The following is a 23,656-nucleotide window of genomic DNA, read 5'->3' on the forward strand; positions in this document are numbered from 1 at the left end:
GGGCCATCCCCTTAAATACCTCCAGTGATGGGGAGCTCATTACTTCTAAAGGCACCTCATTCCACTTTTGAGCATCCTGAATGGTTTAGATAGTTGTGTATGATGGAGCTTTAGTGAGTTGTGAAGGGAACTAGGGGTTCAAGGAGGGGGGTTGTTAGGGAGGAGACCCCCCAATATTGGCTATAGCCTAGATGCTGAGACCCCTCTGGGTGGGGCCGGGGTGGGGGGTGGATCAGAGGCCTAGGGAGATGAGAGAGCCTCCACCGACCCTCGGCCAGTGCTTGCCCAATTCAGTCCCATGATTAAGTGTCCACTGTGTGAGGGACACTGGGCCAGATCCAAGTTTTCTCCCCCACCCTCCTACCCCTTGTCCTTTCTCAAAGTCCTCTGGCAATACTTCCCTGGATACCTGCTCAAAGGATGGTGGTGATGTAGACGGGTGGCATTGCCCAAGGGCATCGGGCCACGCCCACTGAAATAACTAGGACTTAAGGTTTGCAAAGCACTTTACTAATATTATCTCACTAGATCTTCCCTACAACCTCAGGAGGTAGGTGCTCCCATTTTATAGATGGGAAAACTGAGGCAGACAAGGGTCACACAGTTAGTGTCTGAGATAGGGTTTGAACTCAAGTCTTCCAGACACCAGGTCCATTTTTCTGCAACATCCAGCTGCCTCTGAATGTGGCTGCCCTGGCATGGAGGAAGGCCAATGGGGTTAGCTTTGGGTTCCAGGACCAGGTTGAATTGACAGGCCCCTAGGGCTTTTTCAGGGGTACCCTTCCAGGGGTCTGAGGAGACTGTAAGGGCCACATTGGGCAGCATCGTGGGCTCAGTGTGGTAAGACAGGGATGCCCAGGCTCTCATCCTGGGCCATCCACTGGTCCTCATCCATTGGTTCCGTCTCTCCAAGGAGGAGCCCAAGGGAGACGAATCTGAGCAAGGGGCGACCCTCCTCCTCCCCTCCCCCCAGCTTGATTTCTCCCGAGTGCCCTGGAGGTGCTTCCTTTGTAAGAGGCTCCTGTGCTACGCCCTGAAGCTCCTCTCCTTCCTGGCTCCTTGTGAGGAGGGAGGCCCCTGATGGTCCTTCTGGCATGGCCTAAACTCTGTTCAGGGGTCGATAGGGGGTTGAGATTGAGAGAGGCTCCAGCCGCTGGCCTGGGCAGGGCCCTGGAGAAGGGGGTGAACCCTTCCCCAACCCCAGGCTGGCTTTCTCCCAGAATGCACTAGGTCCCTTCCTAACCATGACCAATATTCTGCTCCAGAAGCCTCTAGGAGGATGTGGCCTCCTGTCTGCCCACTCTTTCTGCCCCATCCAAGGGCCTGCATCTCTGGCCAGCCTGGGAAGGAAGGCTTCCCACCATGGCAGGAGGGAATGGCCCCTCACCCTTGAGCTGCACCCTGGGCATGTCATCGCCCAGCCCTCCCTCTGTTCCAGGAGGGCCTTGCTGGGTACATCATGACCTTTCTGAGTTCACGTTTTCCCTCTGCCGAAGCCACTGATAAAAAAGAACCCTCCTTTCCCCTCCCCTTCCCCCAGGAGCTGGGCGTCCAGCCACCTGGGCACCACACCTGCCCCTCCCTCTCCTCCCCTGGATCGCACCCCCTCCCAGCCAGGGGCAGAGCATAAGGCACCACCCCCTTGGCTTTTTGCAGAAATGGGGGAGTTGGGGCGAGGCTGTCTCTGGAAGGGCTAGTGTAGTCCCGCCTTTCAGGAGCGGGGGAGGCAGGAAGTCGAGTCCTACTCCAACTGGGCCCCGGGGAGGGTCAAGCCTAGACTGCAGAGCCTTCTGTCCCTCCTGAGACGCCCTGGGACCCTGGGCTGGTATCCATGGGCATGAACTGGGGAGCCACCCCCCACTCCTGCACCCCCAGATCTCCTCTATCCGAACGGCCCCTCCTCTCTGAGATGGAGACTCTTTCCTCCCACGGAGAAGTCAATTCAAGTCAACATACATGTATTAAGCACCTACTGTGTGCCTGGCACTGTGCTAACCTTGGGGATACAGAGGAAGGCAAAGACAGAACCTGCCCCCAAGAAACTGCCAATTCTAACCATGGAGACAGAATATAAATACCTGACTGGACCCAAGGGGCACACAGAGCACAGGGAAGGCGATCTGAGAGAGGGAGGCCCAGGGACAGCAGCTTCAACCTGGGGGCCCCAGTGGGCACACAGCTGAGCACCCCCCCTTGAGGCCTGTCCAGGAGGTTTGTGGTCCGAGGTTCTGGGTCCATCTCCTGCTATTTGTGTGAATCTGGGCGTCTCTCTGAGCCTCGGTTTCCTCCCCCTGTACAATGAGGAGAGGGGAGGTTCAGCTCAGAACCTTGGAGAGCTCTGCAGCAGCCCCGTGGGGCTGTGAGGGGCCAGGTGGGGTTCAGGTCAGCCTGACCACTTTGGCCTCTGTTTCTCCACAGCGCCCTGCCAGACTCCCCTCCAGACTCGGGCTCGGAAGCATATTCTCCCCAGCAGGTGAATGGTAAGGCCAGTGGGGCACCTCCTTCCCCTCCCCCCCTTTTGGGAAAGTGGTTGGAGCGGCGTTATCGGGGGTGTGGGGGGAGGGAGGCAGGCTCCCGCTGAACGTGAGGAGATTATCACTGGGCAAATACTCCCTGACTTTTGCCTATTGTTAAGGCGGTGGGGTGGGGGTGGGGGGCACTGGGGTTGGCAGCACAGCCAGGGAGCCACATCTAGCTCCAGCCCCAGAGGCTGCCTCTGCCTCCCCGAGATGCATCCCGGCCTTTCTGGGCCACTACGCTCTCGCCCTTTGAGGGTAAGTGGGGGCATGGGTCTGGGGTGCCCATCCTGGGGGGCTTGGGAGACTGGAGCTGGGGGTTTGGGCTTAGCCCAGGTGGACTCTTCCCATCCTTTACCCCTTCTTGGCACTGGGAACTACCCACTGATTGTGGGGAGGGGATGGTTTGTGTCTGGTGAGGGGTCCTCTGTACCCTGGCAGCACCCTGACAGACGGCTTGGGGAGTGCAGCTGAGAGAGGGGTCAAGAGTTCTGTTTATTTTACCAGAAACATGCCTGGAATTCCTCAGGGGGGAACAAAGGGAGCTAGGCCCCCTCCCCACCATGGCCCTTACACCCCGGGGAAGGGGGAGGGTCTGCTTTCTCCAGGGAAGCCTCCATGGCTGATCATGTTAGCAGCAGAGGCAGGGGAGGTGGGCTCTGCCTCAGGGCTGCCTCATCCCTCCAGTTCTGAGCAGAGAATGCCCAGCCTGCTGCCAGCAGCCCCTTGTGTCCTGGGGACCAAGGCCCTTTCTCCCCTGCCTGGACAGCAACAAGCTCTTGCTCAGTGGGCCTGATGTTCTACCAGCCCTTCCTCAGCCTCAGCCCCATGGACTAGTCCAGGTTTCCCCTGCCCCAATGGCAGTGATACCACCCAGAGGCCAAGGAGAAGTGGCTTCCTTGGCCACTGGCCCATGGATCCTACTCCCTTCCCTGGTGGTTTGTGCACCTGGCCAGGTGTGAGGGGACACTCCTTCCCTCTGTCCAGGGAGTGGTGGAGAAATGGAGAGATGGGCTGGGGGGTCTGACTGGTGGACTGAGAAGCAGCTTTCTTGGTGCAGGGAGGAGAATTGGTGCCCACTTAGGGACCCACTGTTCCGATTCCCTCTTCTCTCCCAGCCTCAGCTCTGGACGTCCTCTAAGCCTGGTGCCTGGGCCAGAAATTCAGGGGCCTTGGGGGGCCCAGGAAGAGCCCAGGAAAGGAGGCTGACCGCTGGGGAGGAGCCTGGGGCGGGCAGGGGTGAGGAACGGGCGGAGCTCCTTTTCTCTAACCACCACCTTCCTGCTCTCTCCCTCTCCTGAAGACCCTCACCTCCTGCGAACGATGACCCCTGAGAATATGTGCCACGTCAGCATTCCCTCTCGCCTGGAGCACCCTCCCCCTCCACCTCCTGCCACCCACCTAGCTGGCCCTCCCCCTCCTCCAACCCACCTGGCCGGGCCTCTGCCTCCCCCACCTCACTACCCAGTTCTGCAGCGGGATCTGTACATGAAGGCAGAGCCTCTCATGCCCCCCTATGCCATGGGGCAGGGTGTGGCCCCCGGAGACCTGCACCATGCCCAGCAGTCCCAGATGCTTCACCAGCTGCTGCAGCAGCATGGGACTGAGTAAGCACCCTCCCCTCCTCCCCTGTTCCCTGGGCTGCAGAACAATGGGAGAGTGGACTCGTTTGGGCTGACCCGGGTGAGCTCATGGAGCCCTGAGTGCTGGCCAGGTGGGCTGACGTCACCCCTTGGCTATGGCTGCTACACGGTGGGGAGGTGCTGGGATGAGGGAGGCCCCTGGGGCTGGGCTGCTCATGCCACAGGAGGGTCAAGGGGAAAGAGGGAGAATTCATAGGCCTGGGATGTCAGTTAGTCTGACCTCAGTTTGCAGAGCTGGAAACTGAGGCAGTCACCTCAGAGCTGGAAGGTACCTCAAAGTCAAAGGTCCGGGACCATGTTTGGGCCATGGATCCCATGGATCCCATAGTGAAACCCAAAGACCCCTTCTCAGAATATGTTTAAACACCAAGGTTTTTAAGACAAAATAAAATACATAAGATTACAGAGGTAACCAATTATATTGAAAGATATATAGCCTTAAAATATATCTATATATATAAAGTTTACAGACCCCAGGTTAAGAACCCCTGATTTAGTCCAAGTTCATTTTACAGAAGAGGGAACTGAGGCAGAGAGAAGGGAGGGCCTTTGTCCACCTTCTCACTCAGGCCCCAGGATATAATGCTCTTTCTGGATCCCAACATGCTGCCTCTCCTCTGAAGATTCAGTTGCATTCAACCAACACCTTTTTAGCAACTACTCTGGGCAGGGTACAGATACCTACTGGCAGAGACAGAAGCGTAACCAGCAGGAGCCCCCTTTCCCCTTTGTAGAACTTGCAGCCAATGGGAGGGAGATGCATAAACACAGACAACTCTGTTAGAGGGTCTAGTGTGGTGTGCATTAGAAAAGACGATGAAAGGAGATTCATCAGGCACTGTTGGGGACGGAGGGTGTCCTGGTCGTAGGCAAAGGTTTGGAGGTGGGAGATCATGGGGACAGAGCAGCTTAGCCAGACAGCTTCTTGCTGATATCATGATAGGGAACTGGGTGTATGAATAGGACAGGGCAGGGGTTGAAGGGCTCCTCATGCTGGAGGGTGCCCATTCCCAGCAGCTCAGGGTCCTGGCTTCCTGCCAGGCTCCCTGCACACCCTTCCAAGAAGAGGAAGCACTCCGAGTCACCCCCCAACACCCTCAACGCCCAGATGCTCAACGGGATGATAAAACAGGAGCCAGGTACGGTGGCATCCCTGCCCCTCCATCCTGCCAGAGCCCCAACGCCACCCTGGCATCAGCAAGGTCCCCTCTCGCCAGGACCAGGATCCCTCCCCCTCAGCATTGCCAGAGTCCAGACGCCACCTTGGCATCCGCAGGGGGCACCTTCACCAGGTATGCTGTCTCTATGCCTCAGTGGCACCTTTTGGGGGATGGGGTGGGAGGGGGTGCCCATTGGCAGTGCCACTAAGGGCAGGCAAAGGGATTGGGGCAAAGAGGGAGAATGGGCAGGGTGTTCCTGGAAGGGAAGAGAGAAGGAAGCAGCCCAGCTCCTTGGGTTCAGTGGAGCAGGGGCTGCAACAGGACTGAGCTCAGTGCCCCTTCCTCTCTTAGGCCTCATGCAGGACACTGAGAGCCTGAACGGGTCTTACCTGGACCCCAATTACCAGTCTATTAAGTGGCAGCCCCACCAGCAGAACAAGTGGGCCACGCTCTATGATGCCAATTACAAAGAGCTGTGAGTGACCGGGCCCTGGGGCTGGGGAAGCGGTTCAGGGCAGCCTCTGTCCCCCCTCCAAAGGAGGCCAAGTCTATGGGCCAGAGGAGGCAGGCTGTGGCAGGTGGATGTTTTGGGCAGAGGTGGTTGGCTCACTCCTCTCCTCCACGCTTTCCAGAAAAGTAGCAGGTTGTTGGTCATAGAGGGATGGGGAGGGGTCTTCTAGGAAGCCCCAGGTCTCCCTCCGCCTTCCGCTCTCCTAGCACCAGAGTCAGGGGTGGGTGCAGGAGGCTTGGCCAGGCGTTCAAAGCCTTGTGCCCTTTAAGGATTTGTAGGGCTGCTCCCCTCCGCCCCCTCCCCCCAATTAGAACTGGCCCAAGGGCAGCTTGGTGCTGGCCTGGAAGGGAACTTCACACCTCCAGGAATGAAAGGGCAGTGGCTGAGTTTCTGAGTGCTGAGACTAGGTGTTGGGACCCCTGGATAGCCCTGCTAGGAGGTGATGGCCAAGTCCTGGGGTTAGGTCTCTTGTTCAGAGACGTCCAGGGAAACACTGCCCCGTGTGAGCAGCTCAGGGGGAGCCCCCAGAAGCTTGACCTTGCAATGCTCTCCCCAGCCCCAGGGGTTCCCAGACCCTCTGGTTCAGACCTCTTCTTTTACTGGGGAGGAAACTGAGGCCCAGGGACTCCAGCGACTCACCAAAGTGAGGCTCAGAACCAGGATCTGAACTCAATTTCTCTGGCTCTGGTACCATAGAACAACCCCATGGCCTCTTAGCTCCCCTCAGACCCCATTCTCCCTGACTTTGACCCTCTGGCTGGCCCTAACTGACTGTGGCCCCCAGAACCCAGGTCAGTCACGGAACAGCATGCATGGGCTGTTTGGGAGAAGGAGGAGGGAGGGGGAGGAGGCAGCAGCAGCAGAGCCAAGGCTCTTCCAAGCTGGAGATTAACCATATCCTATGAGTCCCTGCCTACTCCTTCCTCCCCTTCCTCCTCCTCCTTCCTTCTCTTCCAATCAGAACACCGTACTGACCCTGGATCCTGGGGTCCAGGATCTTGGGCCTGGGGAGAAGGAGTCACTGAGAGTGACTATGATCAGAGCTGGGACTTTGGGGCCCACTAGTGGAGAGATGGGGGCAGCACCGGGCCCAGGGTCCCAGCACCACGCTTTTTCCTCACTGCCTAGGAGGGGGGTGGGCAGATAGATCCATCCTCAAGTGAATGAAGAGAAAACTGAGTCACATGCTGGTATTATTTTGAGCTGGGAGGTTAGAGGTCAGCTGGTCCATGCCCCTTGTTTTTCCAGGGAAGGGTGCAGTGACCTGTCCAGAATTCCACAGCTAGGGAGAGGCCAAGGTCTTCCTGTGCTCTGTCCCTGGAGCCAGCCCTCCAGAGTCCCAGAGTTGAGACCAGAGCCAGGCCCCCAAACCCAAACAGTGCCTTTGAGAGGCGGAGGAGGGAGGCAGTTCAATGGGAGGGTGGGGGGGCTGAGCAGATGGTGCAGGCGGTGCCTGGCCCCTCGGGAGCTTCCAGGTTAGGGTGGGATCCCCGTGGGCTGGGCGGGGGCTGGAGGGGGGAGTTGGGGCCTGCTGGCCCCTCAGCCAGCCTGCTGCATAGTTTCAGTGTCTCCAAGACGACGGGCTGTCAGCCAGAGATGAGGCTCCCCAGATGGCGGGCTCTCCCCCAAGGCCCGGGTCGTATCCCAGGAAGGGGCCAGTGGGGCTCCAGGTGGTTCTGATTTTCCAGAGAAGGGTAGAGTGGGGTCTGAGGGCCCCCTGCCTCTCCCTTGGCCCCAGCCCTCCCTGACATTTTCCTCAGGGGGGGCTGTCTCTGACTCAGGAGCCCACAGGTTCCTGCCTGAGCCTCCTCCAGGCCACAGCAGGACAGGCAAACTTCAGCTGGGTGTGGAAGATATGTCTGTGTTCAGAGGGCCAGCCTGGCTAGGCCTTCAGGTTAGGGCTGAGGAACCTAACAAAGCCATTCTGTAAAGGGGCTGAGGTCTGGGGCAGTGAGGGGGCAGACCCTCAAGCTCCTCCAAGAATTCATTTCAACTTCATGGATCGATCCATCCATGGATCACCTTTCAAGTTCCTGCTGTGTGGCAGGCCCTAGGGGATACACCTAGGGGATACTAGCCCTGCCCTCAAGAACCTTACATCCATCCTATTAAGTGGATAGAAGATGAGTCAGTCAACAAACACTTGGAGATACAAAAGAAGGTCAAAGCTGCTGCTCCCTGAAGGAGCTCACAAGGTCTAGGCCACAGGAAGCAATCTGTAGAGGAAGGCACTAGCCTTCCGAGGGGTTTCTGACAGAAGGGGAGCTTGTCTCTGGGCTTTGAAGGGAGCCAGGGAGTCTCTCCCAGGAGGCAGGAACAAGGAGGGGGAGGGTTCCAGAGATAACACCCAGAGTCTGAAGATGAGTGTGTCAAGTGAGGAGCAAAAGAGAGTCAGGCGTGATGTGAGAGCATGGGCAGACAGCTTCCATTCTCCACACCTCGGTTTTCCTCACTCCCCTTCTAACCGTTAGTCCTGAGCACCAGGCCATGTGCCCCTGACAGTCTGGGCAGGGGTCCCACCCTGAGCACAGTGCTCCCCATTCCCCCGCCTTTGTCCCCGACCTGCAGACCCATGCTCACTTACCGGGTGGACGCTGACAAGGGCTTCAATTTCTCCGTGGGCGATGACGCCTTCGTGTGTCAGAAGAAGAACCATTTCCAGGTGACGGTGTACATTGGCATGCTCGGGGAGCCCAAGTACGTCAAGACCCCCGAAGGCCTAAAGCCCCTGGACTGCTTCTATCTAAAGCTGCATGGAGTCAAGGCAGGTTTGGGGCTTGGACTGGCAGAGGCGGCATTAACCTTGACTGAGGCCCAAGGTCATCTGGAAGGGCCATTGGTGGCATCCTGGGCTGGGCACTGCCCCTTCCTGGGCCTCAGTTTCCCCAGCTGTAAAACAAAGGGATAACAGTCGGCACAGACATGGAAGCTTTACGGTTTGCCCAGTACTTTACAAAGATTATCTCCTTTGATCTGGACAGCAGCCTCCAGAGTCAGGCACTGTTATTATCCCCATTATACAGATGAGAAAACTGAGGCCCAGAGAATGGAAGCGCCCAAGGCTACATACGTAAAATATTTATCCTTGACTCCAAGTCACCCACTCTTTCTTCCTTTTATTTTATTTTAAATTTGCTAATATCTATGCCTTTTATATTCTTTTATTTGAGAAAAGTAAGGCAAAGTTAACATTTTTTTGTTGTTCAGTCATTTTAGTCACGTCTGACTTTGTCAGCTCGTTGGGGGTTTTCTTGGCAGAGATACTGGAGTACTTTGCCATTTCCTACTCCAGCTTATTTTACAGATGAGGAAACTGAGGCAAACGAAGTGAAATGATTTGCTCAGAGTCACATAAGCAGTAAGCATCTGAGGCAGAATTTGAACTCAGGTTCTCCTGACTCCAGGGCTGGCGCTCTATCCACTGCGCTACCTAGCTGCCCACTAAAAAATACCGCCCCCTCAAAAAATAAATAATAAATAAACGTAAAAAAAATTAAATAAATTTTATTAAAAAAAATAACCAAAGCTCATAGATAGCATTCTGGGACACACTCTTTTTTCCCATTTCTCCAAAGCCAGACCCCAATCTGTGTTTGGGCTTGATTATCAGAGGAGTTCATGATGATTTGTTTTCTTTACAAAGTGGGGTCAAGATTCAGGTCTACATATGAACCTCACTATGGAAGAGGGTGGATGGGGTGGGGGGAGATGTGCTGGGCTTGGAGTCTAGAGATTTGGAAACCATCTTTGACCTTTATCACTTGTGTGACCTTGAGCAAGTCACTTGTCCTCAGTTTCCTCATCTGTTAAGAAATAATCGTACCATGGCTTAGTGGGCTTGGAGTCAGGAAGACCTGAATTTGATTCAGATTCTTATAGTGTAGCTCTAGGCAAGTCACTTCTCAGCCTCAGTTTCCCCATGTGTAAAATGAAAGCTCGTAATTGTACCTACCTCAGAGTGTGGACATAAGTAATTTAGCAAAGTGCCCTCCTTGAACCCCAAAGTCTCTCTCTCCCCCTCAGCTGGAGGCCTTGAATCAGTCCATCAACATTGAGCAGTCCCAGTCTGACCGGAGCAAGCGGCCCTTCAACCCAGTCACGTGAGTCCCAAACCTCAAAGAGGGGAGAAGCTGGGGGATGGTGTGGGGACAGACCCTCCAACCCAGATCTGAGTAGAAATGCCCTCCATCCCATCCCGCCAGGGCATCATCTGGGCTTCCCTTACAGACCTTCGTGAGGAGGAATTCACTTGCTTCTGAGGCTGCCCATTCCACTCTGGGACTCTCCACTAAATCCACACTGTGTGATTGGACCCTTGTCCTTCTATCTCTTTACATCCCTTCCCTTTCTATCCCTTGGAGCCAAATAAAACAAGTATAATTCTTTTTCTCACTGACAACCCTTCAGACACTTGAAGAGTCACTCCCCATCCCCTGAACAAGTATTTAGAGCTAGTGACCATCCTGAAACCAGCTCCTCTGGACCGAAAACAGCATTAACAGGATATTGTTATCTAGAATTACAGGGGAGCCGGGGAGGAGAAGCCCCCTGGCCACCCTCTGTCCCAGGTCCCTAGCCTTGCCAAGGGCCTTTCTGTCTGAGCTGTTCCATCTCCCACAGGGTCACACTGCCTCCAGAACAAGTCACCAAAGTGACAGTGGGCCGCCTGCACTTCAGCGAGACCACGGCCAACAACATGCGCAAGAAAGGCAAACCGAACCCAGACCAACGGTGAGCCAGGCCAGCCCGTGGCAGGGGGAGTGGGCACAGGGGACACAGAGAGGGATGGGAATGAAGCACACTAATCCCACAATGTGGACCTCAGGTACTTCATGCTGGTGGTGGCGTTGCAGGCTCATGCCCAGAACCAGACATATACGCTGGCAGCCCAGATTTCAGAGCGCATTATCGTGAGGGTAAGAGAAGCCTTACCACACAGCAAGGGGGGAGGGAAGGAGGCCTATCTTCCCCCACCGTTAGAGGCTCACCCCACTGGGGGAGGCCCTCTAGAGTTACGTGTGGGACCACAGAACCAGATTAGAAACACAGAGTGTCAGGGCTGGGATGGACTTTAGAGCCTGGAATATTGGAGTTGGGGAAGATCTTAAAACATAGAATGTGGAATGTCAGTGCCAGGAAGGATCTTAGAACATGGAATATTAGATACAGGGGTCCTTAGAACATGGAATGTCAGATCTAGGAAGGGTCTTAGAACATGGAATATTAGAGGTAGGAGGGACCATAGAACATGTAATGTCAAGAGCTGGAAGGGGCCTTGCATCATCTAGTCTAAATGCCTCATTTTACAGAGCTGAAATTCGAGGTCCAGAGAAACTTCTTCCTTAATTCTCTGAATTCTTTAAAATTTGAATTCTTTAAGAGGAAATTTTGTTTTAGCAAATGAAGGCGGTTTGAAAAACAACCACCTCAGATCTCCCAGATAGAGGAGATTCTCAAGCATATTCTTTTGCTCCCTTTTCTCCAAAGCCTGACCCCATTTTTCTGGTGTGGCCCTGAGCCTCTCTTCTCTGCAGGCTGGACCGTGGTGGATGGCCAACCCCTCCACACGTGGGCACCAGCTTAGTGGGGGCCGGCATCCCTGCAGGGCCTACTGCTTGTGTGGCTTGCCCCCTCCTTATCTGGCTGATGTCAGCCATGCTGTGCCAGTACTTTGCAGACTCTGGCCAGGGGGAACCTAGCCTGGCCTCTCTAGTCCATTGCTCTGGGGGCCTTTGAGGACTCCTGCCTGCCCGGCAGGCACCACCCCTCTCCATATACACACACACACTGGCCTCTGTCTTGGAGGCTGGTCTGACTGTCCTTCCTAAGAACCCTTTCCCTACCTCCCTTGCCTCAAGCCTATGTTTCTCATACTGGGTGAGTCTGCTCAGCATTGTAGGCAGGCAGGCAGGCAGCAAGCATGTATTAAGCACTTACTGTATGCTGAAGGCTGTGCTCAGTGCTGGAGATACAAAGAAAGGCAAAAACGCAGAAACAGCCTCTGCCCCCAAGGAGCACACACTCTGGTGGGAGCAAAGGGGGGGGCCATGGGGAGCAGATGATTAACTAGAAATGCCCAGACAGAGGAAAGGGCCCCAGACAGCAGCTTGGGGTACCCCTCTTTAGGTACAGATGAGGAAAACCAGGAGAGGGAAGTGCCCCCACACACACACCCAGAGGGTAGACAGCATCCAGGAGAGGGAGGGGACAATGAGCAGCTGGGTGGCAGCTTTGGAGAAAGAAGGTTCCGTGAAGGGATGAGGGTGGGGGCCATGAGCCAAGGGGAGGGAGCTTCGGGGCAGCGGCTAATGGGGGCAGTGGGTTCCGGGGAGGGTCTTTTAGAATGGATGTGGTGGTAAGGTGAGAGAGAAGGGGGCAGCGATGGAGGGGAATTGGCTACAGAGGATGGGCGAGATGGGGTCCCAAGTACATTGGAGGGGTTGGCCACCTGTGGGAGGGAAGGAGCGATTGTGAGATGAGGAGGGAAGAGAAGAAGAGGAAGCCCTGGGCCGAAGGGAAGACTGGAATGGCCACTGCGGGGCAGAGGGCAGAAGTAAAGAAGCTTTTGCCTCTCTGCCTCTGCCCCGCACCCTCAGGCCTCAAACCCGGGCCAGTTTGAGAGTGACAGTGACGTCCTGTGGCAGCGGGCCCAGCTGCCTGACACCGTCTTCCACCATGGCCGTGTGGGCATCAACACAGATCGGCCAGATGAGGCTCTGGTCGTCCATGGCAATGTGAAAGTGATGGGCTCCCTCATGCACCCTTCAGACATCCGGGCCAAGGAACATGTGCAGGAGGTGAGACCCCATGGCCGGGCTCCTGCGGAGGAGCCCACCACATCCGGGTGGGTCAGAGAGGCATCGGTGCTCAGCGCCCTGCTCCCCCCTTCAGGTGGATACCACTGAGCAACTGAAGAGGATCTCCCGGATGCGGCTGGTACACTACAGCTACAAGCCGGAGTTTGCAGCCAGCGTGGGCATAGAGGCCTCCCCTGAGACTGGTATGGAGTTGACCTGGCCTGGGATGGGGTTGGGGGCAACAGTGAGGCACACCAGACCTGGCTATAATTCTTGGCACTTACAATCTTGCCAGTGTGACCTTGAGCAAGACTAGAAGCCTCAGATTACCCATCTGTCAGATAAGAGGACTAGAAGCCTCTGAGGGCTTGTCCTCCTCAGGATCTCTGCCTCTGCCCTCGGGCCCTCCCTCATAATTCCTGTAGCTCTCCCCCTGCTGCCCCTGGCTGACCAAAAGCCCTCATCACCAGGATTGCCCCTCAAGATGTCAGTAAAGTTCTCTAGTGTCTAGTGCGCCTGGCATATGGCTCCCTCTCCTTCCTCTCCCCCACTCCCAGCCCACACACTTCAGGATTCTCCCTTGTGCAGGGGTCATCGCCCAGGAAGTGAAGGAAATCCTCCCAGAGGCTGTGAAGGACACTGGAGACATGGTCTTTGCTAATGGGAAGACCATCGAGAACTTCTTGGTAGTGAACAAGGTCAGTAGGTGCCCAGGCTGGAGGAGGGCAGGGAGCTGGTGTGGTCACCTGGGTATGGCTTAGGCCACAGCTGCCTTGGCTGGCAAGCCCAGCCTGCCCCAGGGCATGGGTATGGACCTGACCTGCTCCTGCGGACATGACAGGAGACCTGGTCCCAGAAGGGTCCTCAGGGATGGGATCAGGGGCTAGAAAAGTATGCCTAAGGGGGCCCTAGAATACAGAAAAGTCAGAACTAGAAGGGACCTTAGAACATGGAGAGTCAGAGCTGGGAGGAGCCTGAGAATGCAGAACTTTGAATATCAGAATTGGAGGAGGCCTTAGAACATGGGATGTGAAGATCACATACTGGCCAAATCCCTCATTTTACAGATGAGGAAACTGTGGCACAGAGGTAGGTGAAATAGTCATTGACAGAGCTATGGTTTGGACTGGCCCAGGTCCCTGAATCTATGGTCTACCCCCCAAAAGGGAAGGGCATTCAGGGATGAGCCCTGGCTAGGGTGAGTGCCCACCTCCTTGGTGTGCATGGGTGCCCACGTGTCTCTGAGCAGGAGCGTATCTTCATGGAGAACGTAGGGGCCGTGAAAGAGCTTTGCAAACTGACGGACAACCTGGAGACACGGATCGATGAGCTGGAGCGCTGGAGCCACAAATTGGCCAAGCTGCGCCGGCTAGACAGTATGAAGTCCACAGGCAGCTCGGGGGCCTTCAGGTGGGTCTCTTGGGGCATTGGGGCCTGGGAAGGCAGGGAGACTGGAGCTGTCCTTGTCTAGCACCTCCTGACCCAGCCCCTCTCCCCACAGCCAAGCAGACAGCCAGTTCAGCCGAGCTGGGAGCGTCCCCCACAAGAAGCGGCCCCCTAAGATGGCCAGCAAGGTGAAGGGCCAGGAGGGGGAATCTGGGGGTCTCCCATGCCTCTTTCCCTCAGAGGGTACCACCCCAGCATGTCCTTCCCATGGCCCCCCCTGATCCCCTTCCTCTTTGGGGTCCCTTCCTCTGGACTTCTCATTCCTGCGTCTCTGTGCTTTCCCTTCCAGGCGCCCTCCGGGGTCCCAGACCAGGCCTGCATCAGCCAGCGCTTCCTGCAGGGGACCATCATTGCCCTGGTGGTGGTCATGGCCTTCAGGTGACCACCCCCTCCCAGCCAAGGGCGACCAGCAGGGATGTCCTGGCATGGACAGCAGCCTCAGATGTGCCCCAGCAGGCCTGATTGAGCTTCCCACCGTAGGGATTCTGGGGGAGGCTCCCCTAGAGGGGGCTGCCAGCTCAGGCCACGTTGTCCTCCCTGGAGGATGCTCTCCTGATCTCAGCCTTCACTGGCCCCAGAGGGCGAGGGATGGGGCACATAGGGCCTTGGTGTCTTGGAGGGTCCTGCCCAGGGAGGGGAGGCCTTGCTGGTGGGAGGACCAGCAGCTAATTGCTCTTCTCCCTTTCCCTCTGATCTCCAGTGTGGTGTCCATGTCTACCCTGTATGTGCTCAGCCTGCGCAATGAGGAAGATCTAGTGGACTTGGACGGGTATGTCCCCTGGGGGCCCAAAGTCATCCTCAGTAGGACCTTGATCCCTAAGCCTGTAACTTGGGGTGGACAGGGAAGACAGGCCCAATGGGAATATGGGAGAGGGATGGTCCATGTGGGTGGTGGGCCCCCAGTCAAGTTTGCTGAGGGAGGCTTTTAGGGGGAACCTGTCATGGCAGCCTTACAAAAGGGACCATGTGGTTTGGAGGCTTGGGGAACCACAGCCAGTTTTTCCTTGGGGTAAATCTCACTGATGAGAAGGGGAAACTGAGGCCTGGTGGGGGGAGGGCAGCCCTTCTACATGAAAACCTTCCTCCCTGCCTTCTTTGGGCCAGGCTCTGGGGCTGTGGGAGGGGGAGGTGTCTGACTCTTCTCTCCCCAGCCCTTCTTGGGGGGCCTTTGCAGATGAGGGTCTCCTGTTTCTGCCTCTCTTTGGCCTACATCCCCCCTCCCTCTCCTCTTGTCCTTAGCTCTTTCGCTGTGTCTACTTCCTGTCTTCTGGCCCTCCTCCGGCCCCGGGACCCGGGGGGGAGTGTGGCCCTGTGCCCATGGTACGTGACTGCCCCTGCCTTTGTTGTACCCCCAGCCCCGGCATGCCAGGTGCCCCTTCATATCTGGCTTCTCCATGGGTCCTCCCATCCCTGTTTCCCACCCCCCTTTTTTCCTCTCCAGCTCAGCTAGGGCAAAGCCCTGGGTTCAGATCCTGACTCTGCCCAGTCTCCTACTTCCCGCTTCTGCTCTAAAGATCCCTTCCAGGCAGGACATCTCTGGCCCCCCTGCTGCTGCCTCATCATCCCTTGGCCCCTCCTGTTTTTCCTTATCTTCCCTAACTTGGCACTGTCAGGTCTTTCTCTCTCACACCACTGCTGGGCCTTTGAAGCTCAGCCCCTGCGTTCCCATGGCAGGTCAAGTCAGAACTATGGGACGACTCAACTCCGCCAGTCCCCAGCCTCCAGCAGCCCACCGGGACCCCAGCCCTCCCACCAGCCCGGTGCGTCCCTCCTCACCTTACTGGAAAAAGAAGGGGTGACTGGGGCCCAGGGTAATGTGGGGCTAGACAGCTAAGTGCCTGGAGTCAGGAAGACCCGAGTTCAGATCCAACCTTAGACACTTCCTAGCGGCATCTAGGCACTGAACCTCTGCCTACCTCAGTGTCCTCAGGTGTAAAAAAGGGGATCATAATAGCACCTGCTGACCAGAGCTGTTGTAAGGATCAAAGTGCCTGGCACATAGTAGGCGCTCTGTAAATGTTAGTTATCATTCAGGCACAGCCTGACTCATCTCTCATCTTGCAGCCATAACTGGCCTGCCGGACGCTGCCCCCACCCTTACTGTCCGTCACTTGGACCTGTGCCTCAGTCCTCCCTGTCCCGTTGTTTGCTGCTCTCTGCCCACCCCGAGCCCCTCCTCTAGTAGGAGTCCTGCCCCTCCTGCCCCTGGCCCCACTGCCAACCGCTCAGGTATGGGGGAGATGGGGGAGGGGCGAGGAGAGGAGGGCAGGGCCGACCTAGCCCTTCTCGGGTGCCCTCAGCCCGTTTTCTCCCTCTCCACAGGCCCAAGCCAGACCTCGCTGCTGCCAGTCACCAGCATCAGAGCCAAATCTTGGGGTCTTTCGGCCAATGGGATCGCCCATGTCAAGCCCCCCAAGAGCCTGGAGCCCCCTGCCAGCCCCTCAGCCCCTTTCACTGGCATGCAGGGCAAGGCCAAGAACAGCCCCAACCTGTCTATCCCTACTCGTGCCCGCCGTGGAGCCCCCTTGCCTAGCCCTGCCACACCCCCACCTACCCGCCCTGGTGGCCCACTTGGTAAGGATGCAGGGCAGCACATCCGTTGGTCAAGCGAGCCAACCACCTGTTTTCCTTCCCTCTTATCTCTCTTTTAAGAGGTGGGAGGGATCCTTAGCTGGCCTTGGGACCTCAGGGAGTGGGGGGATGAGGGGCCCTGAGGGGCTGGCAACCTGCTCTGAGGTGGCACTGGCCCTTCCCGTAGGCACACGGCCCTCCCTGAGCTCTATCCAGGTCCTGGAGAACTCTCTGTCCATCACACGCCAATACTGTGCTCCAGGTGATGCCTGCAGGTGAGCAGGGGTCGGGCTTCTCTCAGGTGGGGGCAGGGAACAGATTACCAGGGACCCACAGAGATGGCCATCCCATGCTGGGAGCGGGTGGTTCACAGGCCAATATCTGTCCTCCCTGCAGGCCAGGGAACTTCACCTACCGCATTCCCATCAGCAGCAACACCCCCCTCCACCTCAGCCTGACCCTGCAGATGAAGTATGTTCCTGTGGGGGGGAGGGGTGTGGAGAGGGGCTCGGGGCTCAGTGAGGGAGGGGCTGCCAGTCGGACCATGGTTCAGTTCCTCCCCTCCTGCCCCTCTGTCTCTCCTCAGCTCCAGCTCCCCTGTCTCGGTGACATTCTGCAGCCTGGTGTCTCAGGAGAACCCTTGTGGGGAGGCCAGCTTTCCCCGCAGCCTCCGCAGCCACAGTGACACCCAGGTAGGGGCTGGTCCTGGGGAGACCTCGAACAGAGGGGGCACCAGCAGGGCCGGGGTCGGGGAGGCCTGGGAAGAGAGATGGCAAGTGTGGCCGTCCCTGGGGTCCGGACAAGGAAATCAGGCATTCCCTCCCTTGGCAAGCGTTTCTGAAGCACCTGTGCACCGGGCATTGTACTAGACCAAAGGGAGACAGAGGTGAAGGGGAAGCGGTTCCAGCTCTCAAGACACATGCATTCTATAGGAGGAGATACAGAGCAGTAGAAAAGTGATTTTGGCAGCTGGGACTGCTTCATGCAGAAGGCAGTGATGGAGCGGATGTTTGAGGGAAATGCCAGTTTGACTAAAGAGGCTGAGGGGAAGTGAGAGCGTTTGTCAAACATGGGACTCAGCCGAGGCAAAGACTTGGAGGTGGGAGATGGAGGTTATGTCCGAATGGAGGTGTGTCCAGATGACTTGATGAATGAAAGAATAAATGAATGAAAAAGCACTTACTATGTGAGAAGCACCCTCCTTTGCCCCCATCTTTGCCCTGGCCATCCCCCATCCTAGCCAGCATTCCTTGAAGCCCCCTTTCCCTGAGCCGTGCCACGGGAGTGGCACGTGCCCTCCCCTCCGGGCTGCCTAGGCTTGGTTTGTATACGCTCTGTATTTTATGGTAGCTGGGTGGTGCATAGTCAGCAAGACCTGAATTCAAATTCTGCCCTCACTGCTTCCCAGCTCTGTGCCTTTCTCCTCCTTTTGCTCATCTGTAAAATAGGCTAAGAACTGCACGGATCTCCCAGGGATGTTGTGAGGCTGTAGTGTGCCCTGTAGATGCGACCATTGTTTTCAGCTTGTGTAGATGCCCCTAGGGTCCTATCTTTGGCTCCCCAGGGCCTGGCATACAGTAGGTGCTCAGTAAATACTGGATCAACGGATGGGCTGCCATTGTCATGGCTAGCTCCCAGGCTCCCTTGACCTCCAGCGTATCTGGTGGCCTCAGTGTCCTCACATACTTCCAGAGGCATGGCTGGATGGGAAGTGTGAGGACTTATGCCAGGATCCAAGGTCGGGGGTTCTGGGACTGACCCTCACTCTCTCCATCCCTTCTCCCCAGGGTACCTGCCACCAGTGGCCTGTGACCATCTTGTCCTTCCAGGACTTTGTGTACCACTTCCGAGTGGCCTTGCTGGTAAGTGCGGGTCTCCTCCCCAGCCTCCCTCTACAACCCCCCACTCCATGCCCAAACACAAACTGGGGGGCATTATGATCCAAACTCCGAGGCTCAAGAGAGGCCCCCCCCGCTTCACAAAGGGCTTTGCCCAGACCTTGGCAGACAGCCAGTGCCTAGTGAATGCTCCTGAGTTGAATTTTCTAACATGGTGTCAAGGAATGGCAGGGAAGCTGGGCTCAGGAAAGAAGGCCTGCAGGGTGCGCTCATCTTGCGGGGGCCTGCCAGGCGGGGGAAACTGAGCTCAGGCTTGTCCCCTGCCCTTCTTTCCTAGGGTCAGGCCAATTGCAGCTCGGAGGCATCCACCCAGGCTGTCACAGACTATTTCTTCCACTTCTACCGCCTGTGTGACTAAGCTGGGCCTTGTGCCCCGAGAGCCCCCCGCCCCAAGGGCGTTGGGGCCCCTTGAAGCCACTTCTCTTCTCCCACACTGGATGTGACCATGTTACACTGGAGCAGGGTGGGGGCATGGTGACCCTGCACCCACCCCCCCACCCCTTGGGGCCACTATCTGCTCGCCCCATCTGACACTGTAGCTCTCAGGGCACACACTGGAATTCCTGCTGCAAAGACTAAAGCTGGGGGACTGGACCAGACTGGAGAAACTGGAAGTCCATACACTGGGGTTACTGTCTCTGAAGCCTGCCTGCCCTGCCACTCTCCCAAATCCAAGGCCCTCTGACCCTGCTGGCAGCCTGCAGATTTTCCCCATCAGGATGGGGACTGACCAGCTCTTACCGACAGTCCAGATGTGACTATCGGGGGCCCCACTGGCCAGGTGGTTGTGCTTGTGAACCCCAACCATCGGGCACTGCTGTAATCCAGTGAGCTTTTGTTTAGCAGATGGGGAGAGCAGGAAGGGGAAGCTGGAGAGATGGCCGCAGCCCTTGTTCTGTTACTGTTAGGAGCTGATCACTCACATGCACTTGGACTAGGGCAGAGCTGGGCATGAGAAAGCAGTTAGACCTCCCCCCTCCATCCCTGAGGGCCACGTGTCCATCAGGGTCACACGTCCCGAGCCTGGCCTAAAGCCTTCCACTGCCAAAGCGGTCCTTGGCCTCTCCTCTCAGGACCTCTCTCCCCTCAGCTGCTGGACCTCTTGTCCCAGAACCCCAAAGCCAGATATGGGGGGCAGAATTTATAGGGAAGCTGCTGCAGTGCTTCCCTCCTGCACTGGGAGGGGCCTCTGTGTGCCCTTAGAGAAAACAGGAGGGAAGGGAACACAGTCCCCCATTCTCTTTCTCCCGAGCCCCAGGTGGGAGTCTGGCCTTGGTCCCTCCTCCACATGCCTCACATTTGGTCACCTGGATGATTTCACAGCAGGTGCTGTTGCTCAAGAATGCCTTTGCACTTAGGGATCTCAAAAAGCTTATCCCAGGGAAGGGTGAAGTTTGGGGGCAGGTGTCAGCAAGGACCTCTCATCCCAAGGGGCCTAGCTTAGTCTCTCCTGCATAGGATTGAGGTCTGCTATCACAGAGCAGAGGAATGGACTCTACAGGAAATCACCTGCCCTTCCCTCTGTCCCTGATATTGGGGGGCAGCCCTGCTTGGTGCCTTAGAACCATTTCCCTAGTCTAGAAATTTCCTGTCCTGCCCCAGGAAGGGTCTCTCTCCACTGCCTCCAGGAGGGAGATGGCACTTCTCCTTGGTCAGCAGCAGGCTTTGGGCCAGTCTACTGGGGTGGGTGTGAGAGGACAACCAAGGCCTGGGCCACAGAGGAAATCCCAAGGGGGCGTTCATTTTGGACCAAAGTTGCCTTATTCCCAGGGAGGAGAGAGCCCCCCATTCTGGTGCTGATAGGCCCAGAAACAACCCCCATCCCTGCCAGCCATGGGCATCAGAAGAGCCCCTGTCTTGTTTCTCTAGCTTCTTCCCCGAATCCCACACCCCTGCTGTAAATAAGACCCCTTGGCACTAACTGTCCGCTTGCTCTCACCCCCCACCCCCCGCAGGCCTCCGGCCATGCCCACTTCCCCATGTTAACCACCCTGTGCCCCACACCCTCCCCTCCCCTCTCTCGGATTCATATTTATATTGTGCTAAGTCTGACGGTGGGACGGGAGTGCCCCTCTCACTCGGTTTTCTGTTGGCTTGTCCATGTAGACCGTCCTTTGTTCCGGAGGCAAATATACATATATAAATAAATCTATAAATACTGCTTTGTATCCAAGCTTGTGGCCTCAGCTCTTCCTGAACCCCGACCCCTCCTGGCCAGTCTTTCCAGAGAGAATCACCTCATCCCATCAAGCCCCAGAGGAGGGAGGGAGACCTTGCCCTCGAGCATCCTCCAGTCTGTGGGGCTTGGGAGGATGGTCAGTAATTTTTATTTTTTTTATTAATTTGTTTTCAGTTTTCTACAATCACTTCCATAAGTTTTACATTTTCTCCCCCTCCCTCTCCTCTCCCTTCCTGAGATGGCATGCCATCTTTTATGGGTTTTACACTACATTCTTATTAAACACATTTTCACATTGGGCATGTTGCACAGAAGACTTAAAATGAATGGGAGAAACCATGAGAAAAACTGTAACAAAACAAAACATAACAAGAAAAAATATTCTCTTTTATTCTGCGATCCAAGTCCATAGTTCTTTCTCTGGATGTGGATGGCATTTTGCCTCGAGTCCATTGGGAATTATTTAAGTCCTTGCATTGCAATGAAGTACTAAATCTACCAGAAAAATTCCTCACACACTGTGGTCGTTGCTGTGTACAAAGTTCTGCTGGTTCTGCTCCTTTCACTCAGCATCAGTTCATATAAGTCTTTCCAGGCCTCTCTGAAGTCTTCCTGTTCATCATTTCTTACAGCACAATAGTATTCCATTACATTCATATACCACAACTTGTTCAGCCATTCCCCAGTTGATGGACATCCTCTTGATTTCTGGTTCTTGACCACCACAAAAAGAGCTGCTATAAATATTTTTGTACATGTGGGACCCTTTCCTATTTCTATGATCTCTTTGGGATAGTCCTAGAAGTGGTATCGCTGGGTCAAAGGGTATGCACATTTTTGTAGCCCTTTGGGCATAGTTCCAGGTTGCTCTCCAGTGGCTGAATCAGCTCACAGCTCCACCAGCAATGAATTAGTGTTCCAGCTCTCCCACATCTTCTCCAACATTTATCATCATTCTGTTTAGGCATGTTAGCCAATCAGAAGCCAATCTGACAGGTGTGATGTGGTACCTCAGAGTTGTTTTGATTTGCATCTCTCTAAACAAGTGATATAGACAGCGTTAATTTCTTCCTCTGAAAACTGCCTGTTCATATCCTTTGACCATTTATCAACTGGGGAAGATATTCAGTATAATACAAGGTAATGTATTAGAGGAACAGAGACCCCCAGCGCTTGGAGAAGACGAGAAGAGGGAAGGCACACCTGCAGGGGCCTCACTCAGATGGACCCTAAGATTTCACGAGTATCAGCTCAGGCAGAAGGGAGCACGTGGCCTAGCATCCGAGGGATGGTTCCCTGGTCAGTGACCTGTGAGCTGCTTTCTGTAGACCCCTGGTGAGGAGTCCACCACCTGCCAGGGCATCCAGCATCATTTTTGTGACTGTCCTTTCTAGCCTCTCTTCCTGGGAGTTGCCCTTCACATAATCCTCCAGATTCAACGTTGTCTTTCAAATAATTCCAGTCATGATGGTGGGACCCTTCCTTAAAGTGGGTTCCCCCTCTGGACACTATAGATTATCAAGGCCCTTCCTCAAAGGTGCTGCCTAGAACTGAGGCCAGGTGTGGTTTAACCAGCCCTGACAGGACATGATTATCTCCTCCCCTACCATATCCAATGGAGGGTCCTTTGGGGGTTGTCATATAGCTGACTTACATAGAGCAAGGGGGAGGAGGTTCATCCCAGGCATGGGCCTGAGTCACCAAATGCATGGAGAGGCAACTGGGAGTGGGGAAGAGGGAGGAGTCCAGTTTAGCTGAAACACAGGGGCAAAAGAGAAGGGGGTAAATGAAGTAAGCCTGGGAAGGAAGGTCACAGCAGTACACCCCAGGCTACAAAGGATTTATCTTGGGGGCACTAGGGAGTCATGGAAGGTTCTTGAGCAGGAGACATGGTCGGATGAGTGCATTAGGGGGTGAGATGATGGAAGAGGGAAGGTAGAGGCTGCAGGCCAGCAGATCCAGCTGCCTGGGTGGGAGGTGAACAGGCCCCAACTGGAGTGGTAGCCTCATGAATGAAGAGGAGCAGGGTGCAGGAAAACCAATAAGACTAGGTACTGATTGTATGTGGGGGTCAGGGAGGTGGAGAAGCAAGGAACACTCAGGCCTTGGACCCAAGTGACTGGAAGGCAGAAATGGGGACGAGTTCAGTAGTGATGTCAGACATGGCAGGCTGTGCAGACTGGAAGGTCAGTTGTGTGCAGAGGTGACAATGGACCCCAGGATGGCTGACGTTATGACAAATCACCAGGGGAATGGGCTCACAAAGGTGCCAAAAGTACCTTCCCCAGTCAGACTGAGACCCTCCTTGGCTCAAACCTTGAATGACTTACAAAGTCCTTTGCCTTGATTGGGAGAAAGAAAGCCCTCCCTTTTGGGCCTTCCTACACATCCCTGGTCCCTTCACATGTACACCTTGCACCTCCTCCCACAATGCCACGCCATGGTGAGCCACTGCAGGCCCTGAACCCCTTCTCTCACCCCTGCTGCTGAGGGCTCTGGCAGTGAGCCCTTCAACATCCCCCCCTTCTCCCATCAAAGTTCTGGCTTCTCAGGGACATTTGGAGTCTTCAGGAGGAAGTCAGTACGTTGTTTGGGCGTCCTGTGGTGCTAGGCAAAAGGGGGGACCCTTGGTCAAGGCTGCTTGAAGAGGGCACGGTTTAGAATGCTGGGGAGAGCGCTGAGCAGGGAGGAGAGGACAACATAGTGGGGAGTTGTCACATGCCCACAAGAACTGGGGGGAGGCGCCTACTGGGCAGCCAAGCATTGATTGATCAGTGTCCTCCTCTTTAAGATGTGGGGCCCCCTTGTGGTCCCACTAGGGCTGGCGAGCAAATGCGGGCCCAGACCCCAGAGCAGCCCCAGAAGACTGCTCACTTCCAAGTACCAAGCCCACTCAAACACCAGGATCTTTTTCATTCAAATGGTGTCCCCGGTC

General features: G+C 55.8%; 1 protein-coding gene and 1 long non-coding RNA gene across 9 annotated transcripts in view; one reads left to right on the top strand and one right to left on the bottom strand.

The window, feature by feature from the left end:
* The window catches only part of MYRF (myelin regulatory factor), a 47,472-nt gene extending 26,757 nt beyond the window's left edge, over window positions 1-20,715 (top strand). For 2 of the 8 annotated variants that reach the window (XM_072638845.1, XM_072638848.1), the window contains 25 exons: window positions 2,419-2,480; window positions 3,820-4,123; window positions 5,201-5,298; window positions 5,377-5,451; window positions 5,671-5,794; window positions 8,399-8,594; window positions 9,854-9,930; window positions 10,451-10,561; window positions 10,656-10,746; window positions 12,427-12,627; window positions 12,722-12,830; window positions 13,216-13,325; window positions 13,877-14,037; window positions 14,129-14,201; window positions 14,363-14,451; window positions 14,774-14,842; window positions 15,313-15,393; window positions 15,748-15,833; window positions 16,138-16,302; window positions 16,396-16,647; window positions 16,832-16,919; window positions 17,041-17,115; window positions 17,231-17,336; window positions 18,432-18,506; window positions 18,820-20,715. In XM_072638845.1, the coding sequence (XP_072494946.1) occupies window positions 2,419-2,480; window positions 3,820-4,123; window positions 5,201-5,298; window positions 5,377-5,451; window positions 5,671-5,794; window positions 8,399-8,594; window positions 9,854-9,930; window positions 10,451-10,561; window positions 10,656-10,746; window positions 12,427-12,627; window positions 12,722-12,830; window positions 13,216-13,325; window positions 13,877-14,037; window positions 14,129-14,201; window positions 14,363-14,451; window positions 14,774-14,842; window positions 15,313-15,393; window positions 15,748-15,833; window positions 16,138-16,302; window positions 16,396-16,647; window positions 16,832-16,919; window positions 17,041-17,115; window positions 17,231-17,336; window positions 18,432-18,506; window positions 18,820-18,900 (2,959 nt within the window). In that variant the 3' untranslated portion in view covers window positions 18,901-20,715. Of the gene's footprint in view, window positions 1-2,137; window positions 2,212-2,418; window positions 2,481-2,654; window positions 2,775-3,819; window positions 4,124-5,200; window positions 5,452-5,670; window positions 5,795-8,398; window positions 8,595-9,853; window positions 9,931-10,450; window positions 10,562-10,655; window positions 10,747-12,426; window positions 12,628-12,721; window positions 12,831-13,215; window positions 13,326-13,876; window positions 14,038-14,128; window positions 14,202-14,362; window positions 14,452-14,773; window positions 14,843-15,312; window positions 15,394-15,747; window positions 15,834-16,137; window positions 16,303-16,395; window positions 16,648-16,831; window positions 16,920-17,040; window positions 17,116-17,230; window positions 17,337-18,431; window positions 18,507-18,819 lie in introns of those variants that run through there. The other 6 variants (XM_072638844.1, XM_072638847.1, XM_072638849.1 and 3 more) reach the window with 5 other exon arrangements.
* Window positions 7,418-13,936, bottom strand: LOC140524426 (uncharacterized). The gene is made up of 3 exons (XR_011973715.1): window positions 13,838-13,936; window positions 8,415-8,719; window positions 7,418-7,506 (listed from the first exon to the last, which is right to left on the bottom strand). It is a non-coding gene; the product is annotated as an uncharacterized lncRNA (long non-coding RNA).
* Window positions 20,716-23,656: the final 2,941 nt, after the last annotated feature.

The sequence above is a fragment of the Notamacropus eugenii genome, chromosome 2 (genome assembly GCF_028372415.1).
Source record: "Notamacropus eugenii isolate mMacEug1 chromosome 2, mMacEug1.pri_v2, whole genome shotgun sequence".
Lineage (NCBI taxonomy): Eukaryota > Metazoa > Chordata > Mammalia > Diprotodontia > Macropodidae > Notamacropus > Notamacropus eugenii.